The 24,682-nt window shown below is 39.8% G+C and overlaps 1 protein-coding gene across 4 annotated transcripts in view; it reads right to left on the bottom strand.

The window, feature by feature from the left end:
- Positions 1 to 843: 843 nt before the first annotated feature.
- Cbx5 (chromobox 5) overlaps positions 844 to 24,682 on the bottom strand; it is a 39,174-nt gene continuing 15,335 nt past the window's right edge. For 2 of the 4 annotated variants that reach the window (XM_046436316.2, XM_046436314.2), the window contains exons 2-5: positions 20,310 to 20,487; positions 14,911 to 15,097; positions 11,368 to 11,468; positions 844 to 9,414 (exon numbers count right to left, since the gene is read on the bottom strand). In XM_046436316.2, coding sequence (XP_046292272.1) covers positions 9,264 to 9,414; positions 11,368 to 11,468; positions 14,911 to 15,097; positions 20,310 to 20,446 — 576 coding nt within the window. In that variant the 5' untranslated portion in view covers positions 20,447 to 20,487 and the 3' untranslated portion in view covers positions 844 to 9,263. Of the gene's footprint in view, positions 9,415 to 11,367; positions 11,469 to 14,910; positions 15,098 to 20,309; positions 20,488 to 21,990; positions 22,181 to 22,223; positions 22,361 to 24,682 lie in introns of those variants that run through there. The other 2 variants (XM_046436315.2, XM_046436317.2) reach the window with 2 other exon arrangements.

Consider the following 24,682-nt stretch of genomic DNA (forward strand, 5'->3'; position numbering starts at 1 on the left):
ATGTCTTCATAAGACTTTACGAGATTAGACTGGGGAGACTCTATAACTCAACAGCAAGGAAGGAAAACAGGACCGGAGAACTGCAGATAAGAGCTGGTAGGAACAAGGACTCTGCCTCAGAGTCACATCTCCATGGGAGGGTGCCTTGGTTCTGGGATGTTTCATCTTCCTCACTTCTCACTCTTCTGGGAGTTTCTGCCTATCTCCACTAGCTTCAGGGTTGCATGAAACTTCGGTTACCCAATAAATGCTGGATTTTCCAGCATATGCTTCCCCTGCTAACCCAGCTTCCAACTGTCCTCCATCACACTCCTGGCCCCCAAGCATTTAGTCCTCAGAGAAGACAGATTATTTGGGGTCATTTGTCAAAAATCAGGAAGATAAAATACAAAGTTATATTTACAAAGACATACATTGTAATCCTTAAACCTGATTGACTGTTTACTTGATGTGGCGTTTCTTAAGTTCTAACAACCATGTGCTCACTTTTTATAGAGTGCCATGGGTCATGTTTATTCTCTGAACTGTCAGCAGCAAGAAGAACCTGGAAACCAGGAAGGCACACAAACAGAACCAGTTCAGGGAATAGACTGGGGGAGTGGGACATGTTTGTATTCCCGCAGGTTTGCACCACCCTGTGGCTGTAGAAAGACAGCAACTAAGAGACCCAACAACCCTTAGGAAACCAGCCCTCCACCCTAAGGCACCCCAACCTTCATCCACCTCTATTCTTAAAGTCCCGCTGCTCTTTTGGAAGCGAGATGTATGGTTATGGTCTGACATTCCAGGGCCCAAACTAAGAAAGGGTGTGAGATCCAGATCTTCAAACTACCACTCAAGATCCATATTTGAAAAGCAACCATTTATTAGAACCAATACAAGAGTATGAAAAGAGGGAAAAGAGGGTGGAAGAGGGGGAGAGAATGAGGTCTGAATCAGATGTCAGTTGTGGAAACACATAAATGCCTACTTTTAAACATTTACATATAAGAGGCAAACATACATATAGATCACTTATCCTTTAAAAAAAAAAAATCAAAAGCAGACATGTTTGGCTGAAATAAAACTAAAAAACACAACCAAAACTCCCCCACAAACCAAAAAGTCCATAGAGAATTCAATGCCTCATTTCCATTCAGAAATCTGGCTACAAAGTGTGACTTTACTACTCAGGATGGTGCAGTGCTGGAAGGAACCCAGCCTCTTGAGTTTCTTAGATCCCATCCCGTGGGAAGTGGTGGAAGGCCAGCAGGCCATGGGCAAATCAACTCCTGGCTACTTGGCAGGATGTCAGACTGTGCTCTCTCCATCCTCCAGGACTCCACAGAACCCTCCAGTACCCCCAGTACTGGGTGAACAGCGGGAGCAGAGTCCACAAAACACAGAGAACTGGAATGTGACTGCAAGGAGCCAGGACATTGTGCTTTTTCATGGGTTACCAATTTAGGACTAAGGAAGGGAAAGGAGAAACAGCCCTATTGGGAAGAGGAGCTGGCAGAGCCCCTAAAATGAAATGGAAAGAGGACATTCTTGATCCCATACCTGGGCAATAGAAATGGTTTCCAAGGTTTTCTCAAACCAAAGGGGGAAAAAAGGTCAAGGTCAGGTTCAGATTGTGGACATTGAGAAAGAGATGACAAATACTAAATACAGTAAATCAGATGTAAGTCTTAAGGATCAATGCCCAATTCTAAGCATTACACATATTTCTGGGGGGAAAAAAACCCCTCCAATGTAGCTCTTTCTGGTGGAGAATGAGGAGGTGGTAACATTTATTGAACCATCTGGTTCCTATGACGTGGAGGAGGCTTAGGAGCATGTAAGGGTACAGTGACCTAGCAGTCCTGGGATCATTTGGGGGGAATTAAAAGTGATAGAAGTCAAAACCACTGAGACCCTCCGGAAACAGTCTGTTGGCTCCAAATCCATAGGTAAAGGAATCTTAATTCCCAACCTGAAAAGAAAAACAAGCAGTAGCACCCCTCCCTCATGATTCCCTAATCCAAAGCCTCTCTGTGAATGCAAGACAGAGGAGATACTAGTGCCTTCCCCCCATAACATCCTAAATAAGTCTGGACTATTAAGACTCCAACATTCAAGAAAACACTGTCAACATCTGAACTAGCAGCTTTGATGAGGGGTAGGGGGCAGAGAGTTTGCCGAGGTCACTAAGTAGTTCCAAACTTGGAGACAGCTCAGTGAGGACTAAAAGCCTGCATCAGGCTTACACTTCGGCTCAAGAAATCCTCCACAGAGGAACCTAAAGTATTCTATCAACTTTGATTCACAATGCCTCACAACACCCCTGTGAGGTAGGTCAGTATTATTACCCCCATTTGACAGATGGGGAACTGAGGCATTGAAAGGAATGACTTGCCCAAGGTCAGCCATTATTAAATCAGTTGAAGAGGTTGGCACACACAGTTAGCATCCACTCAATTCATCTTCTGCTTAAGAGTATTCTACTTCTCAGGTACACTTGGGAGCAAAAGGAAGTTGATAGGTACACCTCACTCTGCAAATGAGATGAGCTCAATCAACCCACAATTATTAACTAAGGGTTTATTATTTATCTAGTATAATGTGAGGAACCTAAAAGAAACCATCTGCTTCTGAAAATTATGTTAGTGGAAAATAAAATTACATTTTAAACACTAAAGACATGAATTCCTTTGGGGGAAAAAAATCTTAAGACGTGAAGAGCTAAGTCACAATGATTTCTCAAGGTTTTGTACTGAATAACCCAAATTCCTAAAATCCAGAAAGAAACAAGACCATTCTCAGGTAGGCACAAGAAAAACCTTAACCCACTGGTGGACTTGATGGAGTCTCCTAGGGCTACTTATCACACAGCGCAGAAGCCCAGCACCACCAACCAGCCTCCAGCTGCTGCACACCCCTCCCCACCAACCCAGAGGGCATCATTTCCCAACCTCTCTGCCTCAGCTCAAACCCAGGACTGCATAAACAGCTTAAGATTAAGAATATAAACGGTGACCTCTATAACTCGTCATATACACTCTTGTAAAATTCTTGCCTCCTGCCAGAACCATAGCTCTTTAACGCAAAAGGCAAAAAACAAAACAGAAAACCCACGGACAAAAAAACATTTGATGCATTCCCCACCCACTTTGGTTTTATTCTGAGTTCTGGTAGAAACCATTATGTTCCTTACCCCAAAACTAGGACAAGGGGTTGGGGGGCAGGAGGGTACCAAACCCCAGCCAGCCCTGTTTTAGAATCAAATCCTAAAGCTACCAGAAACTGGAAAACACTGACTTGAGCCTTGAGAATGCTGACACAGGAACTATCATTTCGGGTGATCTCAAATAATTTCCAGACAAATACCTTGCTTTTTTTCATGTCCCTCACAGCAGCTAGTGCAGCAGGACCTTCTACATGCAACAGAAGCTAAAAAAATTATCAACACAGTACCATATTCATCAGGGACACTATAGTTCCAGGAACCATTGAAGACTTTAAATATAAACTTTTTCTACTGATGGCTGATCACAGTGGACAAATCCAAATGACAAGATCAAGACTGATCTTCAGCAATGACAGTTTGGGTTCAGTTTTAACTGTCCCCAACCCCCCCAAAATACACTCCTTAAAAAAAAGGTAATGAGCTGACCATTTGGACTTGGATCAGCTGTCAGGGTCATACCTGTCAATGCCAAGGGACATCACACACACAAAATAGAGAATGACAAGATAAAAAGTTCATTGCATTCAATTTGGCCTAATTTCTTGATAATAGTTTCCTATTAGATTTTCCGATTAATACTGATGGCTCTTACCTAGACTGTGATAATTAGGTTTTGATCTATTATGACATTAATGATCACAATCAGTTGACTTTGAAATTGTCTTAATTAATGGCTCTTTCCTTGTCAGCTTTTGCCTCCAGTGCAGGATCTGTCCCTCCCCCACCACCTTGTTTTAACTCCTCTCTTACTGACCTCAGAGACAAACCGCACTGAAGGATCACTTCTTCCCATAAAACAAGACTTTAAACTATTTTAAAACATTTCTTTTGACAGAGAAGCAATGTGAGATGATGCTAGGTGAAATGAGGACCAGAAGAAAAGGAACTACCAGATAGGAAAATGTCACCTTAGAAAACAACCAGTCAAACATGATGTTCAAGTAGCAATGACAGACAGAAGTAACTAAAGACAAGATGAGGTAGATTAAAATTCAAGAAATCCAGCACAAGCAAAATGAAACAAATTGTTTTTATGAAGCTATCCAAAGAACTTCACACTTAACTTTCCAGTAATTAGTCTAAATCCTGGGAATTCTGACTTCCAAAGCTCTTTTACTCTTGCTAATCCAGTCAGAGCTAAATTTCTTCTTATGAGCATGTGAGTTAGAATGGACAATTTCTTAGGATTACACTATTTCATAACTGGGTTAGGATTCATCCTAGACTCATTTGAGACTCCAGGTTATGTGTATTTTTGGGAAAGGTTACCACATAATTGACATAAGTGAGAAATCACTCTCCTGCTATACTTGAATAAAACTGTACTACCCCGAGGTATATGCTCAGGTATTAAGAGATGTGCCCCCAGCTTTTTTTTTTTTTTTTTTTAAAACAAATCTTCTCAAGAGATAGTACATTTTAAGCTTAAAGCCCACCTCATGTTCACTCCTCCAAAAGGGATAAGAAACTGAAATATGCATGAGCAACTTTGATAACATGTCCATGAAGAACAGCGTTACAGAATCTACAAACAACTGGATACGTAACATCGCTGATGCTTTCCACAAGCAAGAACTAACTACATCACTGAATACTTTGGCAGAGGACAAGCCAGGGACTCAAATCAGGGGTCCTCTATACCCACTCATCTGTTTTCTCTCTCCATAATGACAGCATTTTTAACTCAGCTTTGTTTATTTTCTGGAAAACAATTTTGCTGTGTTCCATGGCCAATTAGCTCAGTTCATCCAAGGCCATAGGTCTTTTCCACATATGAACTAATTAATGTCACCTTCCTACTCTAGAGCTCAAAACTACACCACATCAGTCAGCTGTCTCTGCCCCTAAACCAGAACTTTATACCCACTTGTTATCTTTTTTTAAAAAAATATTTGATTAGTTGTTGGTGTGGTGCTGAGAATCGAACCCAGTGCCTCACACATGCTAGGCAAGCGCTCTACCACTGAGCTACAACCCCAGCCCCCACTTGTAATCTTTACTATACAAAATTATTAATGATCAGTTCATCCCATACCAATATGAAAATTCTCTTGAGTGTAGAAGGATGGCCCCTTTTTGAACTTGGTATCCCCAGGCCAAAAAATGTTTGTTGAATGAAATCACCAAAGTTGATGTACATTAACATGGCGAAAATTCAGACAGCTCAATGCAAAACTTGGGGCACCCAATTCAGAGCATATGCCTTTGTGTGTAAGGCTGGACAACATCTGTTTTTGAAAACATAATCTTCATTAGAGGGTGAAGCCAATGTCAAACAGTGGCTCCAGACCTTTCCTCTCTGCCTTGGTACAGACATGCCTGATGATTCAATTATAAAAGTACAGACCTCAAGTCTATACTGTGTTAGACTGTAAGTTAAGACTGTAAATAACCCTAACTTTGACTCTAAAAATCTAAACCAAAGGGATGGGGTCATAAATCCTTTTTTTTAGCCCATCTGAGATTTTTCAATTCAGCTCTAATGGGGCTCTCACACCCTCACAAAGTAGTGTTTTACACCCTCAAATTTGAACCCTAGTGCTGGAGACAATGATTCCTCAGTCTAAATGCTGCTCCTTCACTGTTCCTTAGTGAGCTGGATTAAAGCACAGGCCCAATAAAAACTCAAGACGAAGTCCTAAAACCTTTCCCAGTGCCCTGTGATTTGGACTGAATGCAAAGAAAACAGACAACAGGTAGTTCCAGAACAGGAATAAAAAGAATTAAGAATAATAACTGCCTGGGTTGTGGGAATAGGACCAACCCTTCAACAACCAAAAGTATGCAGATATGGTTGGGGGACAGCCAAGGACCATCTAGAGTTGTTAGTGCTGGGAGCACCACAGGTTCAAATGTTCCTGAGAGCCCGTTTGAACAAGGAAAAAAAAATAATAATATGGCTCTCTCCAGGTTTAAAATGGGCACTGCCCTCCCTCCAGGCTGACCTTCCCAGTAGTGGACTTTAACCTGAGAGCCATTTGTGCAGTCCTGGGAATCAGAAGACCTGCTAAGCTGTCCCTGGTAGACTCTACTCCAAAAAGCTCTGTTAAACTCTGTAGAAAGGGATATCGCTTACTGCTGATTATTGGAAGAAATTCAGCATTAGAATGATGTTTTGAAAGAGAACTGAACACAGGAAAAATATACCGTGAGCACCTGAGACCTACGCATTTAAGAGTGTTTTCTTTGCAAACTGGGTGCAACAGCACACCTGTAATCCCAGTTACCTGGGAGGCTGAGACAGGATTCCAAGTTGGAGGCCAGCCTGGGCAACTTGGCAAGACCCTATCTCAAAATAAAATAAAAAGATCTAGGGATGTAGCTCAGTGGTGAGCACCCCTGGGTTCAATCCTCAGTAAGGGGAAGGGGGTGCTTCACCCATGGCTACAAACTCCTCAGAGAGGAGAAAGTTCCATGAAACAGATTTGTTTGAGGCTGCAATTCTCCAATGGAGAGAACAACTACCCAGCACCAACAAATGCTGGAGGCACTGGCAGGCATCTGGTTTCCTTTGTGCTAAGGGCTGAAATTAGTATTGGTGCTCTGGTTCCCTACATGCCACACAACCAGCTGTGAGTAGCAAGGAGAGAACAAAAGTTGTTTTGATGGTAACTCAGAAAACCATGATTCTATAAACTGAAGACAGAAAAAGATGAAATGAAGAGAATTAAAGGGGTGATGAGTAACAGATGACACTAGGGTCATTTTGGTAAAGGAAATTCAGACTTTGATAAATGTGTTCAACATTACCTATAGCCACAGCAAAACATCGTGTACCTGGTTTCAAGGACTAATCTCAGTACCAAATATTGCTGTTTTCCTTGTCCATGTGCTAGATTTGATTTTAAAAACATGGTCATTGCAGTTCATATAACCACTATCACTGGGAGGCATGCACTGGTTACTTAGGTAGGTTAGCATTTTCTCCAGCAGTCAGTCAAAGTGATCTGGGTGATACCCTCCTCAGGAGCTCTGGACATCTTTTGCCCTTTTCTTACCTACCCTGATATCCTATGTTACTTGTACGAAAAATCTGTTTTCTGACTATCCTTCTTTTCTTGCTGATGCCCATCAGATTAAATACAAATGACTGTCAATGATCTACCACTTGATCCGGCCTTTAAATCCTTCATAGAGCAAAGGAATATGGAGATAAAAACTCCTACCCACATGAGGTATGGGTTATGAGCTCTCCCCCAATCACATTACCATTCAGAAAGATTTTCCTGGCTGACTTAAACCAAAAGCTCCATTGTTCCAGTCTGTCCTGTCACTGTAGCAACAGCTGTCTTCTCAACGGTGCAGTATAATTTTTGACATAATTTATACAAGCATATAGAATTCAATCAGCAGCTGAGCAGGGAAGCAATGTAACAAATGCTATGAATGGGTATATGATTTGCATATTATTTGGCTCATCTGTGGACTGGAGCAATCCACCATTCCCCTCATTACTATGAATAATCTAGCAATGGCTGAATGCTCCTGGCCAGACAGCTATGTGTTTTAAAAATCAAAAACAACAACAAAAACAGCCTCAATGGCTGGCAAACTCTAGAATTAAGGCTACTTCAAGCATTTATTCTTATTTCCTCAGCTTTGAGGCTGGGACAAGGATGCTCAAACCCTGCTACTTCCTTATGTTTAGTCCTGATTCTCTAGCCCTCAATTACAAGAAAAGGATAAAGGGAAGTAGGGCATTGTTTGGGGGACAAAGGCAGAAGGATATGATCAGGAAAAAAATCTCTCAATAGCAAAGCAAGAGGAAACCAAAAGGGAACTATTTGGCTGAGTAGGGAGTAAAGGTTGTGTCGACATGCTAATGCAAGGACCTGCCACTTTCTGAGGTGATAGTTTTCCATGAACATGGGTTTTAAAAAATAAGATTCAAATAAAATTTGAGGATGGAAAAGGAGAAGAGCATTAATACTTTGTGGACTCTGTTGGCAAATCCAGGAGTCAAAAAAAGCAGTAAACATATATATAATTGTTAATGAAAATTTAAAATTGATACTGTGGCCAATGGCTCCCCTCCAATAATTCCCCACTGAAAATAATGACATGGAAGGGCAACATAGTTCCATTGAGAAGAGAGAGTCAGGTTTGAAGCCTCTTTGGTAACAGGAATGCTTTGGGAGGCCACAAAAGTTGGCAGGGTTGGAGGGTGCCTAGCACCTTGGCACAAGCAAGCACCAGGCAATCACTCACACCTACATAAATACAGTCTAAATATCAGGGATGGAAGGAAAGAATACGTACACATAATACATGATAAAGACAACTGTTTCTTGCCCCTACCCCATATCCTCCTGTCCCATAGTTAATAATCTTGTCATTTTATGACAAACTTACAGAAGGAGAATCAGGGATTACTAAGAACAAGGCCAAAAATCCTAGGGCTAAAAGGAGGGCCTTGATAAATTTCAACATAAAATTTCAAGTCCTCCAAAGGACGGAGTTATTCTGGGAGGATGGGTGAGGATGAACAACAGAGGGTAGCCCAGAAGAAGACCACATCAGGGACCCTGCATTCTCCTGGGTAGAGCTAAAGAAGGTTGGGAAAGCCCCAACAGGTAGGCAGTTGCTATTAGCTTTTTAAAAGATGGGCAATATTCTTTCCATCCCAACATGTCAAAATAAAGGCCAGCTGGTCATCAACATATTCTAAGAAACAAAGCAAGAAACCAAAATTCATCATCATTGTAATAAAATCCCCCGATCTAAAAAGCAACCAACCCTGAAAAGATCAAGACTCTTAAGGTGATTAAAAAGTTAAAACTTATCTTGAGGTCACAGGGGAGCAGAAGGAAGAGATAAGGGCAATGGGAATTACACACAGTATGTAAATGCCTGGTCTTCACAGAAAGACACTTATCATGAATCAGACCATCAGTTATGTTACAAGAGAACCAATACCAACATTTCTCCTGTGGAGCACAGTGATAAGCACATTTTTTTTATGGATGTGTTTAGGATAGAAGAGGGTGGGCAGAAGGGAAAGGCAGGGAGGCGAATGTATTATGTACAAAGAGAAATGACAGAGACCACCCGTCCTTTAGCTCTTTGAGGTTTCTTTCTCTTTGTTTTCCGCATCCTCAGGATATGCATGCCACGTCAGTCTCTCTTCATAAAATGCTATCACAATTTGTGGACATTTCACATTAGCTTCTTTTGCAAGAACCAAGTCGGCTTCATCTGTGTCTTTCCTGGAAGGAAGAATAAAAGACTTAGAAGGAAATGAAGTAAGAGGGAGAGAATCTGTCCAAACAGACTTTATGTCACTATGCGCACTGAACTGACTTGATGTCCTCCTCAGCTTTATTTCAGGGTGAAAGGATAAATAATACATTATTCTACTTTTGTAAGTTTTATTTGTGTGTCTCAACATGTGAGTAAACACAATTAAACATGTACTCAGCATAATTATGATATGTGTAAACCTAGTTTCTGAATCATTTTAAGCAAAGAGATCTAATCCTCCTCATTTTGTGGCCTTTTAAATACTCATTACCTTTGGTCATAACTGTGATCCCCCCCCCCAATGCCAGGATCAAACCCAGGACCTCATGCATGCCAGGCAGATGCTCTACTACTGAGCCACATCCCTAGCCCAAGAACTGTGATTTGAAACAATAAGAACATGGAAATTTGGTGAAAATTCCTATTACCCAAGTCACATAGCCCCATTACCAAGTAAAAACAAAATTATCTTAGCAACACAATTATTTGTAATTAATCAAAAAAAATTTTAAATTCTCCTGAGATGTGGACAAATATAGCTATACTTTCTTTTCTAGAAATTTGAGCATTTAATTCACAGAGGTAAGTATTATGGATGAGAGGAAATAGAAAATGCATAGCTTAGAGCAGATACTTAATTTTGGACTATGGTAGAAAAAACTAGTTAAATATGTGAATGCAGGTGGGCACACCTATAATTCCAGTGACTCAAGACACTGAGGTAGGAGAATTTCAAGTTCAAGGCCAACCTCAGCAACTCAGTGAAATCTTGTCTCAAAATAAAAAGAAAAAAGAATTGGGGATATAGTTCAGAGATTAGATGTACCCCTAGTTCAATTTCCAGTATCAACTACAACCAAAAAGTTAAAAATAAATTGTGCTCTACTAGTGAGCTGGACCACTATCCCCAATTTTATGTTTTATGTTATATTACTTTTTGGTACCAGGGATTAAACCCAGTGGTATATAACCACTGAGAAACATCCCTAGCTCTTTTCATTTTGTACACCGAGAAGGGTCTAAGTTGTTTAGGGCCTCACTAAGCTGCTGAGGCTGGCTTTGAACTTTGATCCTCCTGCTTCAGCCTCCTGAGTCACTGGGATTATAGGTGTGCATCTCTGCACCCAGCCCCCTTTTTATTTTGTTAGACAGGGTCTTGCTAATTGCCCAGGCTGGCCTTGAACTTGCAATCTTCCTGCCTGAGCTTCCAAGTGGCTGGGACTATCTTGGTTAATCACCCCACCTTTAAGAACCCAAATTGAGCTGGGCACATTGATGCACACCTGGAATCCCAATGACTCAGGAGGCTAAAAACAGGAAGATCTGAAGTTCAAGGCAGCCTCAGCAACTTAGCAAATGTAATCTGTCTCAAAAAATAAAAAGAACTGGGGATGTAGCTCAGTGGCAAAGTGCCCCTGGATTCAATCCCTAGAAATAAATAGATACAACAAACTGAAAAAAGTACTGCACTTTACTTCAAGAGCCACTTTCTCTACTGGCCAAAGTAACCTTTGCTTTGGTCAGTATTAGCCTTAATATTTTTCGTTGAGGTTATTTTTCTCTTTTTGATCATTCAGTGGTCTTAGCCCTCAGGAATGGTAGAAAGTCTAATTCAACTCTTATTGTCACAGGCTCATGATCTTATAGTAAATAATTCAGAACTATATAAACAGATAGTTTATGCTTTCTACTTTTTTCTGATATATGGGCTACTATAACATAATTTGGTTTCATAATGAAGCTTGAGAATGTCATAAATACATGTGAATCACAATTCCCATTTAATGCCAGATAGCGGGCATAGGATTTGGATCTCTGAAATTCAAAATTCTTAGTTTGGGAATTCTCAGTCTTGTCACTCTATCTTCCATACAAATTCAAAGAAACACAATCATGAAGTGGAGCCCAATCTCTCTCACCATTTCATTAGGAACATTAAATCACCACAGGAATCTGTTGCCCCAATGATCTTTTCTGGTTCCAGTCCTCTCTCAAAGCCCCGAGCAATATCATTGCTCTGCTATAAATAGAAGATAAAGAAAGGTTACTTACAGCTTGGAGAAAGAGTAAAAAAAAATTTCTGTTTCTCAGCACAACAAGCTCAATCTGGGTTAATATCATGTGATACCACTTCTGTCACTGATTCAAAAAAATTCTTAGGATTTAAGAAATATAATAACTAGGTTAAGTCGGTGACAACTATGATGCCAAGAGATTTTTTTTTTCCTTTTGCAAGAAGATGCAATTGTCCTTCCTTGTATTCCCTTGAAAAGATTCAGAGTGACCCTTACAAGTCTTTAAGGTCCCATGAGATGTTCTGAAGTCACTATTTAGAAATTCCTCTAATCCTCCTACTCACTCTGAATCTCTCTAGTATTCTAGGCAGCTGCCCCTGTCCTATAGTTTCTGAGATGACAAGCAAGTTCATGTTTACTCTACCTAAACCTTTTCTCACCTTAAAAACTTCAAATATACCATCTCTCTCAACTCTTTTTTTTTTTTTTCTTTTTTAAGTTTTCGGCGGACACAACATCTTTGTTTGTATGTGGTGCTGAGGATGAACCCGGGCCGCACACATGCCAGGCAAGTGCACTACCGTTTGAGCCACATCCCCAGCCCTTACCCTTAACACTGAACAATAATTTAAATTTTTATTTTCACATAGTCATCTATGTTATAAAAGAACAGAGGTAAAAATGATACGAGGCTGATGACACAAAACAGTTTCAAAGATCACAAACTCTAATAACCACGCACTTGGTTGGAGAGAAGACCCTGGTCTGCCTATCCCCTCCAATGTGAATGAGCTGTTAGTGAAGGTAAAACTGGACTGTGATTATGAACTAACTAACTAGTCGATAAGTCACAAGAGAAGTGCTGAAACTTGGTTTAAATGTAATCATTATCTAGACAGGGTCTTATCCAGGTGGAGAGCAAGAAAATAAAATTTTATATAAAACATAATTTTTAAAAACTATATCATGGAAGATAATGCAAGCTTATCTAGTAGCAGCATACTAAAAAATTTAGGAAAACTATCCAAATGAATGAAATCCCTTGTGTCTAATTTTTATAAGATCTCTTTGATCTAAAATTCACCTTACTTTCCTCTAAGAGATGCAGGGTTCAGGTGGCCCCCAAAGATACAGAACCCAAAATAGGAAAGAAATTCCAGGCATGGATCAAGGGGAAATACTGACTTTTAAAAACATAGCCTCTTTTGAGGGTGCTTAAGAGGAAGAGGTTCCCAGATGTGCACACAGCTGCTCACAGCTGGAAAGCTGGCGCATGGTCTGGGTAGTAAATCATAGTTGGCGGCTGAAAACAGTTTGCCACATAGGGAGGGGGGTGGGAGAAAAGGAGCTGAGGCGAGGTAAATGCTAAAATCATCAGAGACAGTGATTTTAAATCAGGCATAATACCAACTAACCAATTTTTAATGCAATGGTGTTAAAAAAAAATGCAATCCTCCTCTGTTCCTCTATACTTTAAAACATACAATCACCTATCTTCCCAGCTGCCTACCTGATAGCCACCAGTACTGCTCAGAATGCTATCAAGGGCCTCGGGTGAACAGCACAGGTAGGGGTTGTTTTCAAGGTCGGCAGCCTCAGAATCAGGCTTAGGAATGAAACTCTGTATTGGCCAGTGGCGCTAAGCCAGATTACTCAGATTGCTCCTTTGCAAAAGGACAGAAACCCTAGACTGAGGACATACTCACTACCTGCCACAAATGCCTAACTAGAAGTTTTATACTATGTTATTTTTGCTCTCTTAATTTAGACAGAAACTGAATCAAATAGTAAAAGCCAGAATATAAAGGACTCATAAAAAAGAAGAGACTCAAGACCTCCCTCCTTAGAGAAGGGAAAGCATTCTCAAATCCTGTATCATTACAATATATCATAATAATATACAGACCTCACCAAAATAGGGCAGTTTTTAAAATAAGGTTGCAAAAAACAAAACAAAACAAACAAAACAATTATTTGGGGAAACAAATAAGGACATAGAAATTGTGAGTCCCCTTTCACTTGCAGCTTCCAATCTTTCATGCTCACTTCTTTTTAAGCTGTTTTTCCATATCTTGCCCTATGAAGACCAGGAATCACTTGTGTAAGATTTTCTAAACCATGATTCCTGGGTCCAAACCACAGAAATTCTCCTTGAACTAGTCTGGGGGTGCATCTTGGGCACTGGAGATTTTTTAAAGCAGCCCCCCAGGTGATTTTAATGTGCAGCCAGTGATAGGTATCCACGCAGAATAAAGATAAATAGAGGTGCTTGTGGCAGTGATGCTGGAAGACTCCGAAGTGGACTTATGCTTTTATTTTATTAAACTTTAAGTGTGTGATATATCCTTCACCACAAAAGGTTTGTAACCTTGAAATAAATGAAAGGAATAAAAGCTGGAGGGTGGTGTGTGTTTATGTGCACACATGCAGGTGAAAAAGGAGGTAATAACAGTGCTTATGCTAGTTACTTGAGAGCTAAAGAGCACAGATTAAAGCAACTGAATCAAACAAAAATTTCATAAATATACTTTCCAAATAAACAACAAAAAGATTCAAAAGGAAGATTAAAATTTCTTTTGTGAAGTATGAAACTATAATAGGATCAAGAGAAAACAGAAATGTCAGTTAATAGTATATTATGTGAATTTCATCTCAATTAAAAAAATAGAAAGGGTTGAAAACAAGTACTATCATTAAAACAAATAAAGGTCTTTTCCATTCTTAAAAAGTTCATCAAAGATTCTCCCTCTCTAAAATAACTAAATCTTCTATTTACTGAGAAGGCAAACTAGTTAAATGTTTTACAGATTTAATTTTGCCACTTTAATACAAATCCATTGACCACAAATTACATTTCCCACTCAGCCAGAAGGGGGCGCTGCAGTTAACCAACAAACCTCCTGAAAGCTTTTGTTCTAGGTACATCCTTAGAACAGAAATACCTAAAATATGGCCCCCTATTTAGTTAAAAACAGTTTGTGAACGCTATGGTTTGCACACAAAGTGTTCCCCAAAGACTATGTGTCGAGGCTTGGTCCCCATGCAGCAATGTTAGGAGGTGGGGCTTTTGGGAGAATGAATCCACTGATAGCTGAACGGGATACTAGGGGGTGGTGGAATCTATAGGCAGGGGGGCATGCTTTTGAGGAAGTAGGTCACAGGGCATGCCCTTGTTGGTTCCTGGCCTCCCCTTCCCCTTTCTCCTCTGCTTCTAAGCTGCCATGAATTGAGCAGCTCTGCTTTGCCATTCCCTTTGGCCATGATGTCCAGCCTAGCCTCAGACTCAAAGCAATGGAGTCAACAACCATGAACTAAAAGCTCCAAAACAATGAGTCAAAACAAATCTTTCCTCTTCTAAGTTTTGTTTTTTTTTTCCCTTCATGTATTTGTCACAGCAACAAAAAGCTAACACAGTGGCACAGTGGGGAACAGGGAAAGGAAACTTACCTCTCTCTTTTTTTTGGATTTGATATCATCAGCACTGTTTGAAAAATTGGATTTCCTCTTGTTACTTTCTGACTTCTCCCTGGGTTTGTTATTCTCACCCTCCTTCATCTTCTTATACTTTTTCATAAACTCAGAAATTAGCTCAGGACAATCCAAATTTTTCTCTGGTTCCCAAGTATTGTGCTCCCTGGGCAACAAGATTGGAGAAAAGAGGAAAATGAGTGGACAAAAAAATCAGGCTTTTTTTGTTGTTTTTTGAACCAGGGATTGAACTCACTGAGCCACATCCCCAGCTTAAAAAAAAAAAAAAAAAAAAAATATATATATATATATATATATATAAATATTTTTGAGATAGGGTCTTGCTACATTGTTGAGGTTGGTTTTAAATTTGCAATCCTCCTGTCTCAATCTCCCCAGCCACTGAGCTTACAGGTGTATGCCACCACACCCAGCATTTCATTCTTATTTACTAATTTTTGGCAGTACTGGGAAGTGAACCCAGGGATGCTCTACCACTGAGCTACATAGTTTCACATTTTTTAAATTATAAATTTTAAATCTATTTATTTTTGCAGTACTGGGATTAAACCCAGGAGCACCTTACCACTGAGCTACACCTCCAGCCTTTTATTTTATTTTGAGACAGGGTCTCCTTAAATTGCCCAGACTGGCCTTGAATTTGTAATCCTCCTGCCTCAGCCTCCTGGGTCACTGGGATTACAGGTGTACACCACCATGCCTGGCATCCATCTTAGATTTCTACTATGAAAAATGAAAAAACTATGCCCGTACAAAGACTTGTACACAATTATTTACAGCAGCATTTTAATAGCCAAAAATGAAAACAAACATCCTTCAACTGGACAAACTGATATATTCATACAAGATAATACTATTCAGCAACAAAAAGAAACAAATACTAACATATGCTACAACTTCAAAGAACCTAAAAACATTAAACTAAGTGAAAGAGATGGAAAGTAGATTAGTGGTTGCCTGAGGTTGAAGATGGGAGTTGGCATTAACTACAAATGGGTTGAATGGAATTCTGGGGGATGGAGGCATATAAATTCTGAAATTGGAGTGTAGTAATAGTAATAACGGCACCACTCTACAAATTTATGAGAAATTACTGAATTGTATAATTTCAGCGAGTGAATTTTATACTATGTAGATTACACTTCAGTAAAGCTGTTCAACAGTTCAAATTTAGGGCAGAAGGTTATAACTCAGTGGTAGAGTGCTTGCCTAGCATGTATGAGGCCCTGAGTTCAATTCCTTGTAGTACCATGTTAAAAATTCTTTTTGAGGGCTGGGGTTGTGGCTCAGAGGTAGAGAGCTCACCTAGCATGCATGAGGCACTGGGTTCAATCCTCAGCACCACATAAAGTAAAATAAAGACATTGTGTCCACCTATAACAAAAATATTTTAAAAAACTTTTTGAAACTTGAATTATGCCTTATTAAGCAAGAAATATGATTTAACAATATAATCAACCATTTGTACAACTCTTTTTTTTTTTTTTTAATTTTTTTTATTGGTTGTTCAAAACATTATAAAGCTCTTGACATATCATATTTCATATGTACAACTCTTAAAAAAAAAAAGGGCAACCTAATAATCATTCACCTCCAGTTTTTAAAAAAATTTTTTTAGTTGTAGATGGACATGATACCTTTATTTATTTTTACGTGGTGCTGGGGATCAAACCCAGGGCTTCACACATGCAAGGCAAGCGCTCTACTACTAAGCCACAACCCCAGCCCCTCACCTCCAGTTTTCATTGTCCTAAATGTTACTCATATTTTGGGAAAAAGTTTAAGTATTGGAGGACTTAAATAGTTACATAGAAAAAGGCAATGAAGTTGGGTGTAGTGCTGCATGGCTAGAATCCCAGCATCTCAGGAGGCGGAGGCAGGAAGATTACAAATTCAAGGCCAGCCTCAGCGACTTAGTGAGGCCCTAAGCAACTCAGTGAAACCCTGTCTCAAAAAAAAAAAAAAGCTAAGGACTTAGCTCACCACTAAAGCGCCCCTGGATTCAGTCCCTAGTACCAAAAAAAGAAAAAAAAAGGGCAATACAGTACTATACTAAATCACCACAATAAAGACAAAGAAGTAGGATTTGGATTATATTAATTCAAATGGACAAGTCTACTGTCACTAGTCATTCAAAAATATTTTCATATTCTCAACAACAAAAAAATCATTCACACAACTCTTCTCCCAAACCCAGAAACCATATAGTTTATTATTCCATAGGAAATTAAGGCACCAAAATCAAAAGTCACACCAACACTAACACAAGAAGTAGACTTGGGGGTGGGAAAGAGTCTGCCGATAGCAAAAAAGCCTGACCTATGATGGGATTATCTCTTTCTTACCATTTTGGCACTGCTGCTTCTATTTTAACAATTTTCACCCAAAAGAAAGCACAATATAATTTACAAAGGATTTTAGAACCAAAGAAATCTTTTTTTTTTTTTTTTAATATTTATTTTTTAGTTTTCGGCGGACACAACATCTTTGTATGTGGTGCTGAGGATCGAACCCGGGCCGCACGCATGGCAGGCGAGCGCGCTACTGCTTGAGCAACATCCCCAGCCCCCCAAAGAAATCTTTTTAAAAATATATTTATTTTTTAGTTGCACACAATACCTTTATTTTGTTTATTTATTTATTTTTATTTTTATTTATTTATTTTTTTTTTATGTGGTTCTGAGGATTGAACCCAGGTCCTCTGAGTGCTCTACCACTGAGCCACAACCTCAGCGCCCCGCCCCCCCTGCCCCAGCAAAAAATCTTGATACTGGATTTTTGTTCCACTATCATAGGTTATGTGATCTTTAGGAAACAGCTTCACTAATTTCCTCGTCTGGAAACTGAAAATACCTCTAAAGGCTTGTGTGTGTGTGTGTGTGTTTGTTTTACTATAAGTTGACCCCAAGGGCAACCTACCACTGAGCTACATCCCCAACTTTTTATTTTTTAAGACACGGTTATCATGAAGTTGCCAAAGCTGGCCTCAAAATTGTGATCTTCCTGCCTCAGCCTCCTAAATCCTGGGATTACAGGTGTGCACCACCATGCCCAGTTCTTCTAAAGGTTTTTATGAGAATTAAATAGAACAGAGGAAGTAGAATCTGATCACTGCTTAGCACATACACTAGTTCCCACTTAACTATGGTTTCATTTTCTGCAATTTTTAAAAATATTTATTTTTTAGCTTTAGGTGGACAGAATATCTTTTTATTTTATTTTTATGTGGTGCTGAGGATCAAACCCAGTGCCTCACGCATGCCAGGCAAGCGCCCTACTACTTGAGCCATATCCCTAGCCCCTCATTTTCTGCAATTTAATTTACCTGTGGTTGACTGCAATACAAAAGTATTAACTGGAAAATTCCATGAAATAAACAATTAATACACTTTAAATGGCATGCTGTTTTGAGCAACATGATGAAATGTTGCACTATCTCACTCTGTTCTGTGAATGTCAATCATCCTTTGACCAAAGTATCCACACACTATCTGCCCAATAGTCACTTAGTAGTTATCTCCACTATCAGACTATCATGGTACTTGTAGTGCTTATGTTCAAATAACCATATGCAGTAGCCTAACACTATATTAGAATGCCTACGTTACTCACCTGACTTCATCGTATCACAAGCACTATATCATCTCATGTCATCATAAAAAAGGTAAGTACAATAAATATTTGGGGGAAATCCACATTCACATAACTTTTATTGCTGTATGTTGCTACAACTATTCTATTTTATCATTAATTAGCTGTTAATCTCTCTCTCTCTCTCTCTTTTTTTAGTACCAGGGATCAAACTCAGAGTCCACTCAACCGCTGAGCCATATCCCCAGCCCTATTTTGTATTTTATTTAGAGACAAGGTCTCACTGACTTGCTTAGTGCATCGCTATTGTTGAGGCTGGCTTTGAACTCATGATCCTCCTGCCTCAGTCTCCCAAACCACTGGGATTATAGGCATGTGCCACCCCACCCGGCATTAGTTGTAATCTCTTACTGTGCCTAACTTAAAAATTAAATTTTGTCATAGATATATAAGAAAAAAACATATAGTGCATTTATATACAATTCAATATTGTCCACAGTTTCAGCATCCACAGAGGATATCCACTAGCACTCAGGCAGGTACTTTTGTTGTCAAACGCTGGGGTAAAGGGCCAAATTTGTTCCAGTCATTTATGAGTCCCAGGTATTGATGACAAAGTAAGGATTAGTGCTTAACCTGTCTATCCCAAACTTCATCTTCTTCCTTTTTATCTATGGTGAGACACCAGTAGCTCAAAAGAGATAGTTTTAAATACCTTAGTACTTCTAGTTATGATTTGATGGGCCTAAAGAACTCCCTCAAAATCTTTTGTTATTATTTTAATTCCTACCTCACGGTGCACTCAGTCTCCCCTAAACTCAGTGGTTCTTATCTAGTGGAAGTTGTATTACCACCACTCTTTAAAAATATGGAAAGCATCTTCAGATTGGTGTACTACCCACGTATAGCACTCTGGGTGCTAGAGATGCTAGGTATCCTACAATGCTTGAATTATCTCTTATTTTGAGACAGGGTCTTACTACATTGCCAGGATGGCCTTGAACTTGTGATCCTTCTGCCTCAGTTTCTTAATAAGTTGCTGGGACTAGAGGCATGTGCTACCACACCTGGGCTATGTTTGAAATTTCTGCAAATAAAATGTTGACCTCAAATAAGTCTTTCAATAAGATGTATAATTCATCTTGATACACTTTTAAGATCTGATTCAGGCTAGATGACTTACTTCTTTCTTTGCTATAATGTACATATTTTTATCTTAGTTGTATGCCAAATACTGCTACTACCAACAGTTTATACTTACACTAAACTTATGTTTCAGACTCTATACATCTACCCAACAACTCTCAAGTACTTTTTCTTATCCAAATTTTATTGAAGAGAAATAAGGAAATTAGCCAAGATCATCTAGCTTGCATCTTAAGTGGTGAAACAAGAATATGGAAACTTTGTTTCGCAAGGCCTATGCTCCTTAACCAATCCATTATCCTGCCCCTCAAAAACTGTATCAAAACATCAGCTCCAGGCTGGGGTTGTGGCTCTCCTAGCATGTGTGAGGCCCTGATGCTACATAAAAATAAATAAATAAAATAAAGGTTTGTGTCCAACTACAACTAAAAGAAAATTTAAAAAGAAAAAAAATCAGTTCCATGAGAAGGGAGACTACTTAGTGACTTCTGTACCTTCTGATTCTTCAGAGAGGTAAAAAAAGGTGGGGGGAAAAAGACAATGACCATGGTGGCTCATGGGTGAGTAAACCAATGGTCTCTACCTCTAGAGAGTCCTAAAGTCTGAAAAAAAGCACTTACTCAGAAAAGCCTTTCCACTTCAGCAGATACTCCACTTGCCCCTTAACCACACGCCTGTCTAACACCTTCTCCACAACATATTCCTCCTCATCCTCTGAAGAAGAACTGTCAGCTGTCCTCTTGGTTTTCTTTCCCATGTCGCACACTATTCCACCTGAAGGACTAAGGCCACGGGTTCCTGCAAAGGGGAAAGACGAAATGGTTACAACCTTTGTGAGGATTAAAAACTTTGTCTCTTATCAATGTGATGAATCAGAGAGAACAAAGTTTCTGATCATTCTATGTAGACAGCTTAAGAACTTAATTTAAACAAAAAGAATTTAATTAAAAAATGGATCAATTCCTCAATCCCCCAGCTACAATTTTCTCTTTGTCGAAAGAGATGAAAATTATCAGATGGCAGTTATCTAACTCCTGGTTACTTTTGTAACTGTTTTTAAGCCTGGAACTCAAAGAGAAAATGTGGAAAACCTTTGGTTAAATGAACCAAGACAGAATGAAAACATTTCCCTACAAGGTGAATAGAGTCTTTATAAAAATGAAAAAAGAAGCCACCAATATGTAACTTTTCTCTAATCTGGGCATCTTGACCAGTCTCTTAGCACAAAAACGGCCTTGCTTAGGCATCTTTCACCACATTTTCAGTGACTCAGTACATTTCCTTGAAACAAATTGAGCTTGTACCTCCAGAGCATCCATCAGCTCACAAGAGCAAGGCTGACATCTCAAACACACTAAGCCTCCTTTTTCAGCATGCTCATTTGGGGATGGGAGGGAAGAAGAAAAACTTTTTAGTCCTAAAATTCAAAATTAGTCACTGGATTATTCAGTAATTCCCATGGCTCAACTAACCCAAATAGTTAAGGAGGTCCCTCTCCTCTTAACTGAAGTTGACTCTGGGCCAAAGGAAGAGGAGGAAAAAGAAGTCTGGCCCCAGACTCAGCATCAACATTAAGCCTCCTCAAAACACAGAGGAGCCATTCATAAGCCCAAGGAAAGCTGAAGCAAGGCAAAACTAATGGAAATTGAGTTAAGCCCAGAAATATGCACAACAGGGGGTGCTCCATAAAGACTCTAATTTTTTAAAATCCAACACTGTTGTTACCATAACCATATTTAAGAATTCTTCCTTAACCATGTTAAATGGTGCCTACAGTCTGGATTATAGAGTAGCAGGGATTGTTTTCTTAGCTGAACTTCATTTTTATTTTGCTGTTATCTTTAAAGATGTTTTTCAGCACTCCTAAACATTACCATGTTAACCAGGAAACCACTCCCAGGAATAAGGACCACTAATGTCAGAATTATGTTCATGTCAAGTAAACATAAAAAGTTACATCAATTCACTTCAAATTAGATTTTAAGAAATTATTGCAATATTATTGGAAACCACATTCTAGAACTTACTGCAATAGGTATACACATCCTAAAAACTGCCTGTACCCATAACTGCCCTATAATAAAACTAAGTTTTCATTAAAATACTTTATCTGGAAAAGAGTATGGGAGAATGTTAAATAGGTGTTTTTAAAATATATCTTTCCATGAATTTAGAAGAGACTCCTAAGCTGCAAGAAAATAGATCTGATTTTGGTTTATTTAAATAAAAACAGCCTCCGACCTCACCAGAGACAGGAAATGTCATATTCCAGGGAGAGTCCCCACCCCCACCCCCACTCACCTTGGAATTTCCGGGAGCTGAGCAGTTTAGGTCAGAGCGCTGGGGTAAAAACCAGCCCCGTGTTAGATGCATGCAGTTAAGCATTGTGGCTATGGCCTCCCCTGCCTCAGCAGGAAAAACAAGGATTTACATATGTGTTCTTCAGTTTGAGGGAGGGAAAAGGAAAATTTCCCTTTATCCCTTCATGAAGCCCCCAAAGTAGAAAATGAATGGGGGTTCCCTCCTTTACCTACCGGATCGCCCCAGTTCTTTCTTTCCCTCTGGGCTAACAGGAGGGGCCTCCCCTCCTAGGTCTGGGGCTTGGCGGGCTGGCAGCGCCCCCGCCCCCACCCAGCTGCCTGGGCGCCACTGCGCAGCTGTCCCAGTCCGTTGCCATGGCAACTGGCAGCCTTACTAGACTGAGGGGGAGAGGCAAATGGAAAAGTTAAAAGGCTTAACTTTCCTTTTCGGTGATGACTGGGTGGAGAAGTTGGACGGTACCTCCCTTGGCCTCAAGGCAAGGCATTCAGAAACCAAGGGAATTGGTCCTTGCGTTTTAATTTCAAAACTTATGCTTATTACTCTAAAAGCACTGTGAATTAATCAATAGCAATTTAAGATCATCTAATGAGATTATAGCTCACTGAAAGGAGGAATGGAAAGGCCAGGTCCTTCTACAACAAGATCTGTACCCTAACCCACCAGAAGCACTTTAGACAAGGCCTTTTTCACCATCTGTATGGTACTGTTAATGGGCTAGGGTTGTAGCTCAATGGTAAAGTGTTTGCCTGGCATATGTGAGGCCCTATGTTTGAGCACCACACTGGAGGGGGGGGAAAAAATAACCTCCCTGTGTATAGTACAATTATTAAAATTGTTTGGGAGGTAATCAGAGGAAAGAGGGGGAGGGGAAGCATTTCAAAGATACCATATAAGGGCTGGAGACATAGCTCAGATGGGAGATTAATTGCCTCAAATGCACAAGACCCTGGCTGGGTTCAATCCCCAGGACCACCAAAAAAAAAGATACCATATGAGCTTCCTTCTTGGGAGGAACACTAGACACAGAACTAGAATCCAAAGGCTTGAAATACTGACCAAAAAAAACCTTACAACTGAAATTATAGCTAGGGAAAAAATTAATCCCTAATACAGCAGTTACATAAAGGAAGGGAGAGTAGGTTAGCCAAAAACACGGCTGTTGAACTATTTATTCTCACTTGATTTTTTGTTTTAGTACTGAAGATTAAACCCAAGGGTGCTTTACCACTGAGTTACATCCCCAGTCCTTCTGCTTTGTTTTGTGACAGGGTCTCCCTCAATTGTTGAGGCAGGCCTTTAAGTTAGAATCCTCCAACCTCCTTGCTTCTTTATCTTTCTGTGTGTGTGTGTGTGTGTGTGGTGCTGAGGATTGAACCCATTGAACCCACAGCCTTGTGCATGCGAGACAACAAGCGCTCCACCAGCTGAGCTGTATCCCCAGCCCTCTCACTCTTTTTTTTTTTTTTTGGTACCAGGGATTGAACCCAGGGGTGCTTAACCACTGAGCCACATCACTAGCCCTTTTCTTTTTTTTTTATTTTGAGACAGGGACTCACTACCTCATTTAGCTGAGGTTGGCTCTGAACTGGCAATCCAATTCTCCTCCCTAGGCCTCAAGAGCTGCTGGGATTACAGACCTGCATCACCATGTCCTGGTCATTCTTGCAATGTTGTTATGAAATGGATCTTTTAGTAATTATTATCCATCTGATAAACATTATTAATACATCATTCCCTATGTCAACAATCCCTAATACTTGAGAAAAGGAGAACTGGGATGAAGAAAAGAGACTAAATGCCATAAATTTTGCTTTTAATTATCTTATTTTTTTAAATATATTTTTTAAAGTTGTTGATAGACCTTTATTTTATTTATTTATAAATAAAATAAGAATGGAATGGAATCCTGAGAATGGAATCCAGTGTCTCACACATGCCAGGCAAGTGTGCTACCGCTGAGCCCCAGCGCCAGCCCTTAAACAAACATTTTAGAGCTCCCAAATCCTACTCTGCTTTACATACAGGAACTTTATCTTATTTTACCTTTTATAGTGTTAAGGTCTGGTGCATTCTAAGCACACTCTACCACTGAGCTACAACAGCAGTCCTATATGGGAACTTTGTTTTTTATGATACTGGGGATTAAATCCAGAGGCATGCTACCACTAAACTACATCCCTAGCCCCTTTAGTTTTTTAAATATTTTTCAAAATTTTGAGGCAAGGTATGAGTAAATTGCAAAGGTGGGCCCTGAACTTGCCATTCTCCTGCCTCAGTCTCCAAAATAGCTGGGGTTAAAGATGCGCACCACCATTCCCAGCTCTTATGTGGGAACTTCACAGCCAGAGACTGCTGCCATGGGATAGAAGGAAAAGGAACAATCAAAAGCAAAGAATCTGTTGGGCTGGGTAGCACAAGCCTCCAATTCCAGCAGCAGGAGGCTGAGGCGGAATGATTGTCAGTTTGAGGCAGCTTCAGGAACTTTGTGAGACCCTGTCTCAAATAAGAAAATTAAAAAGGGCTGGGGATGTAGCTCAGTGTGTGAGACCCCTTGGTATTAAAATAAAAGAATCTGACTGAATAATAGCAGACAAATAAAGGTGATTATTTGGTTGTCAGACAGAAAACAGCTATTACAGGTCAGAAAAGTCAAAATTTTTAATTATAGGGG

The sequence above is a fragment of the Marmota monax genome, unplaced genomic scaffold (assembly GCF_021218885.2).
Source record: "Marmota monax isolate L192 unplaced genomic scaffold, Marmota_monax_Labrador192_F-V1.1 WCK01_AAM20220418_F8-fsc00012, whole genome shotgun sequence".
NCBI classification, from domain to species: Eukaryota; Metazoa; Chordata; class Mammalia; order Rodentia; family Sciuridae; genus Marmota; species Marmota monax.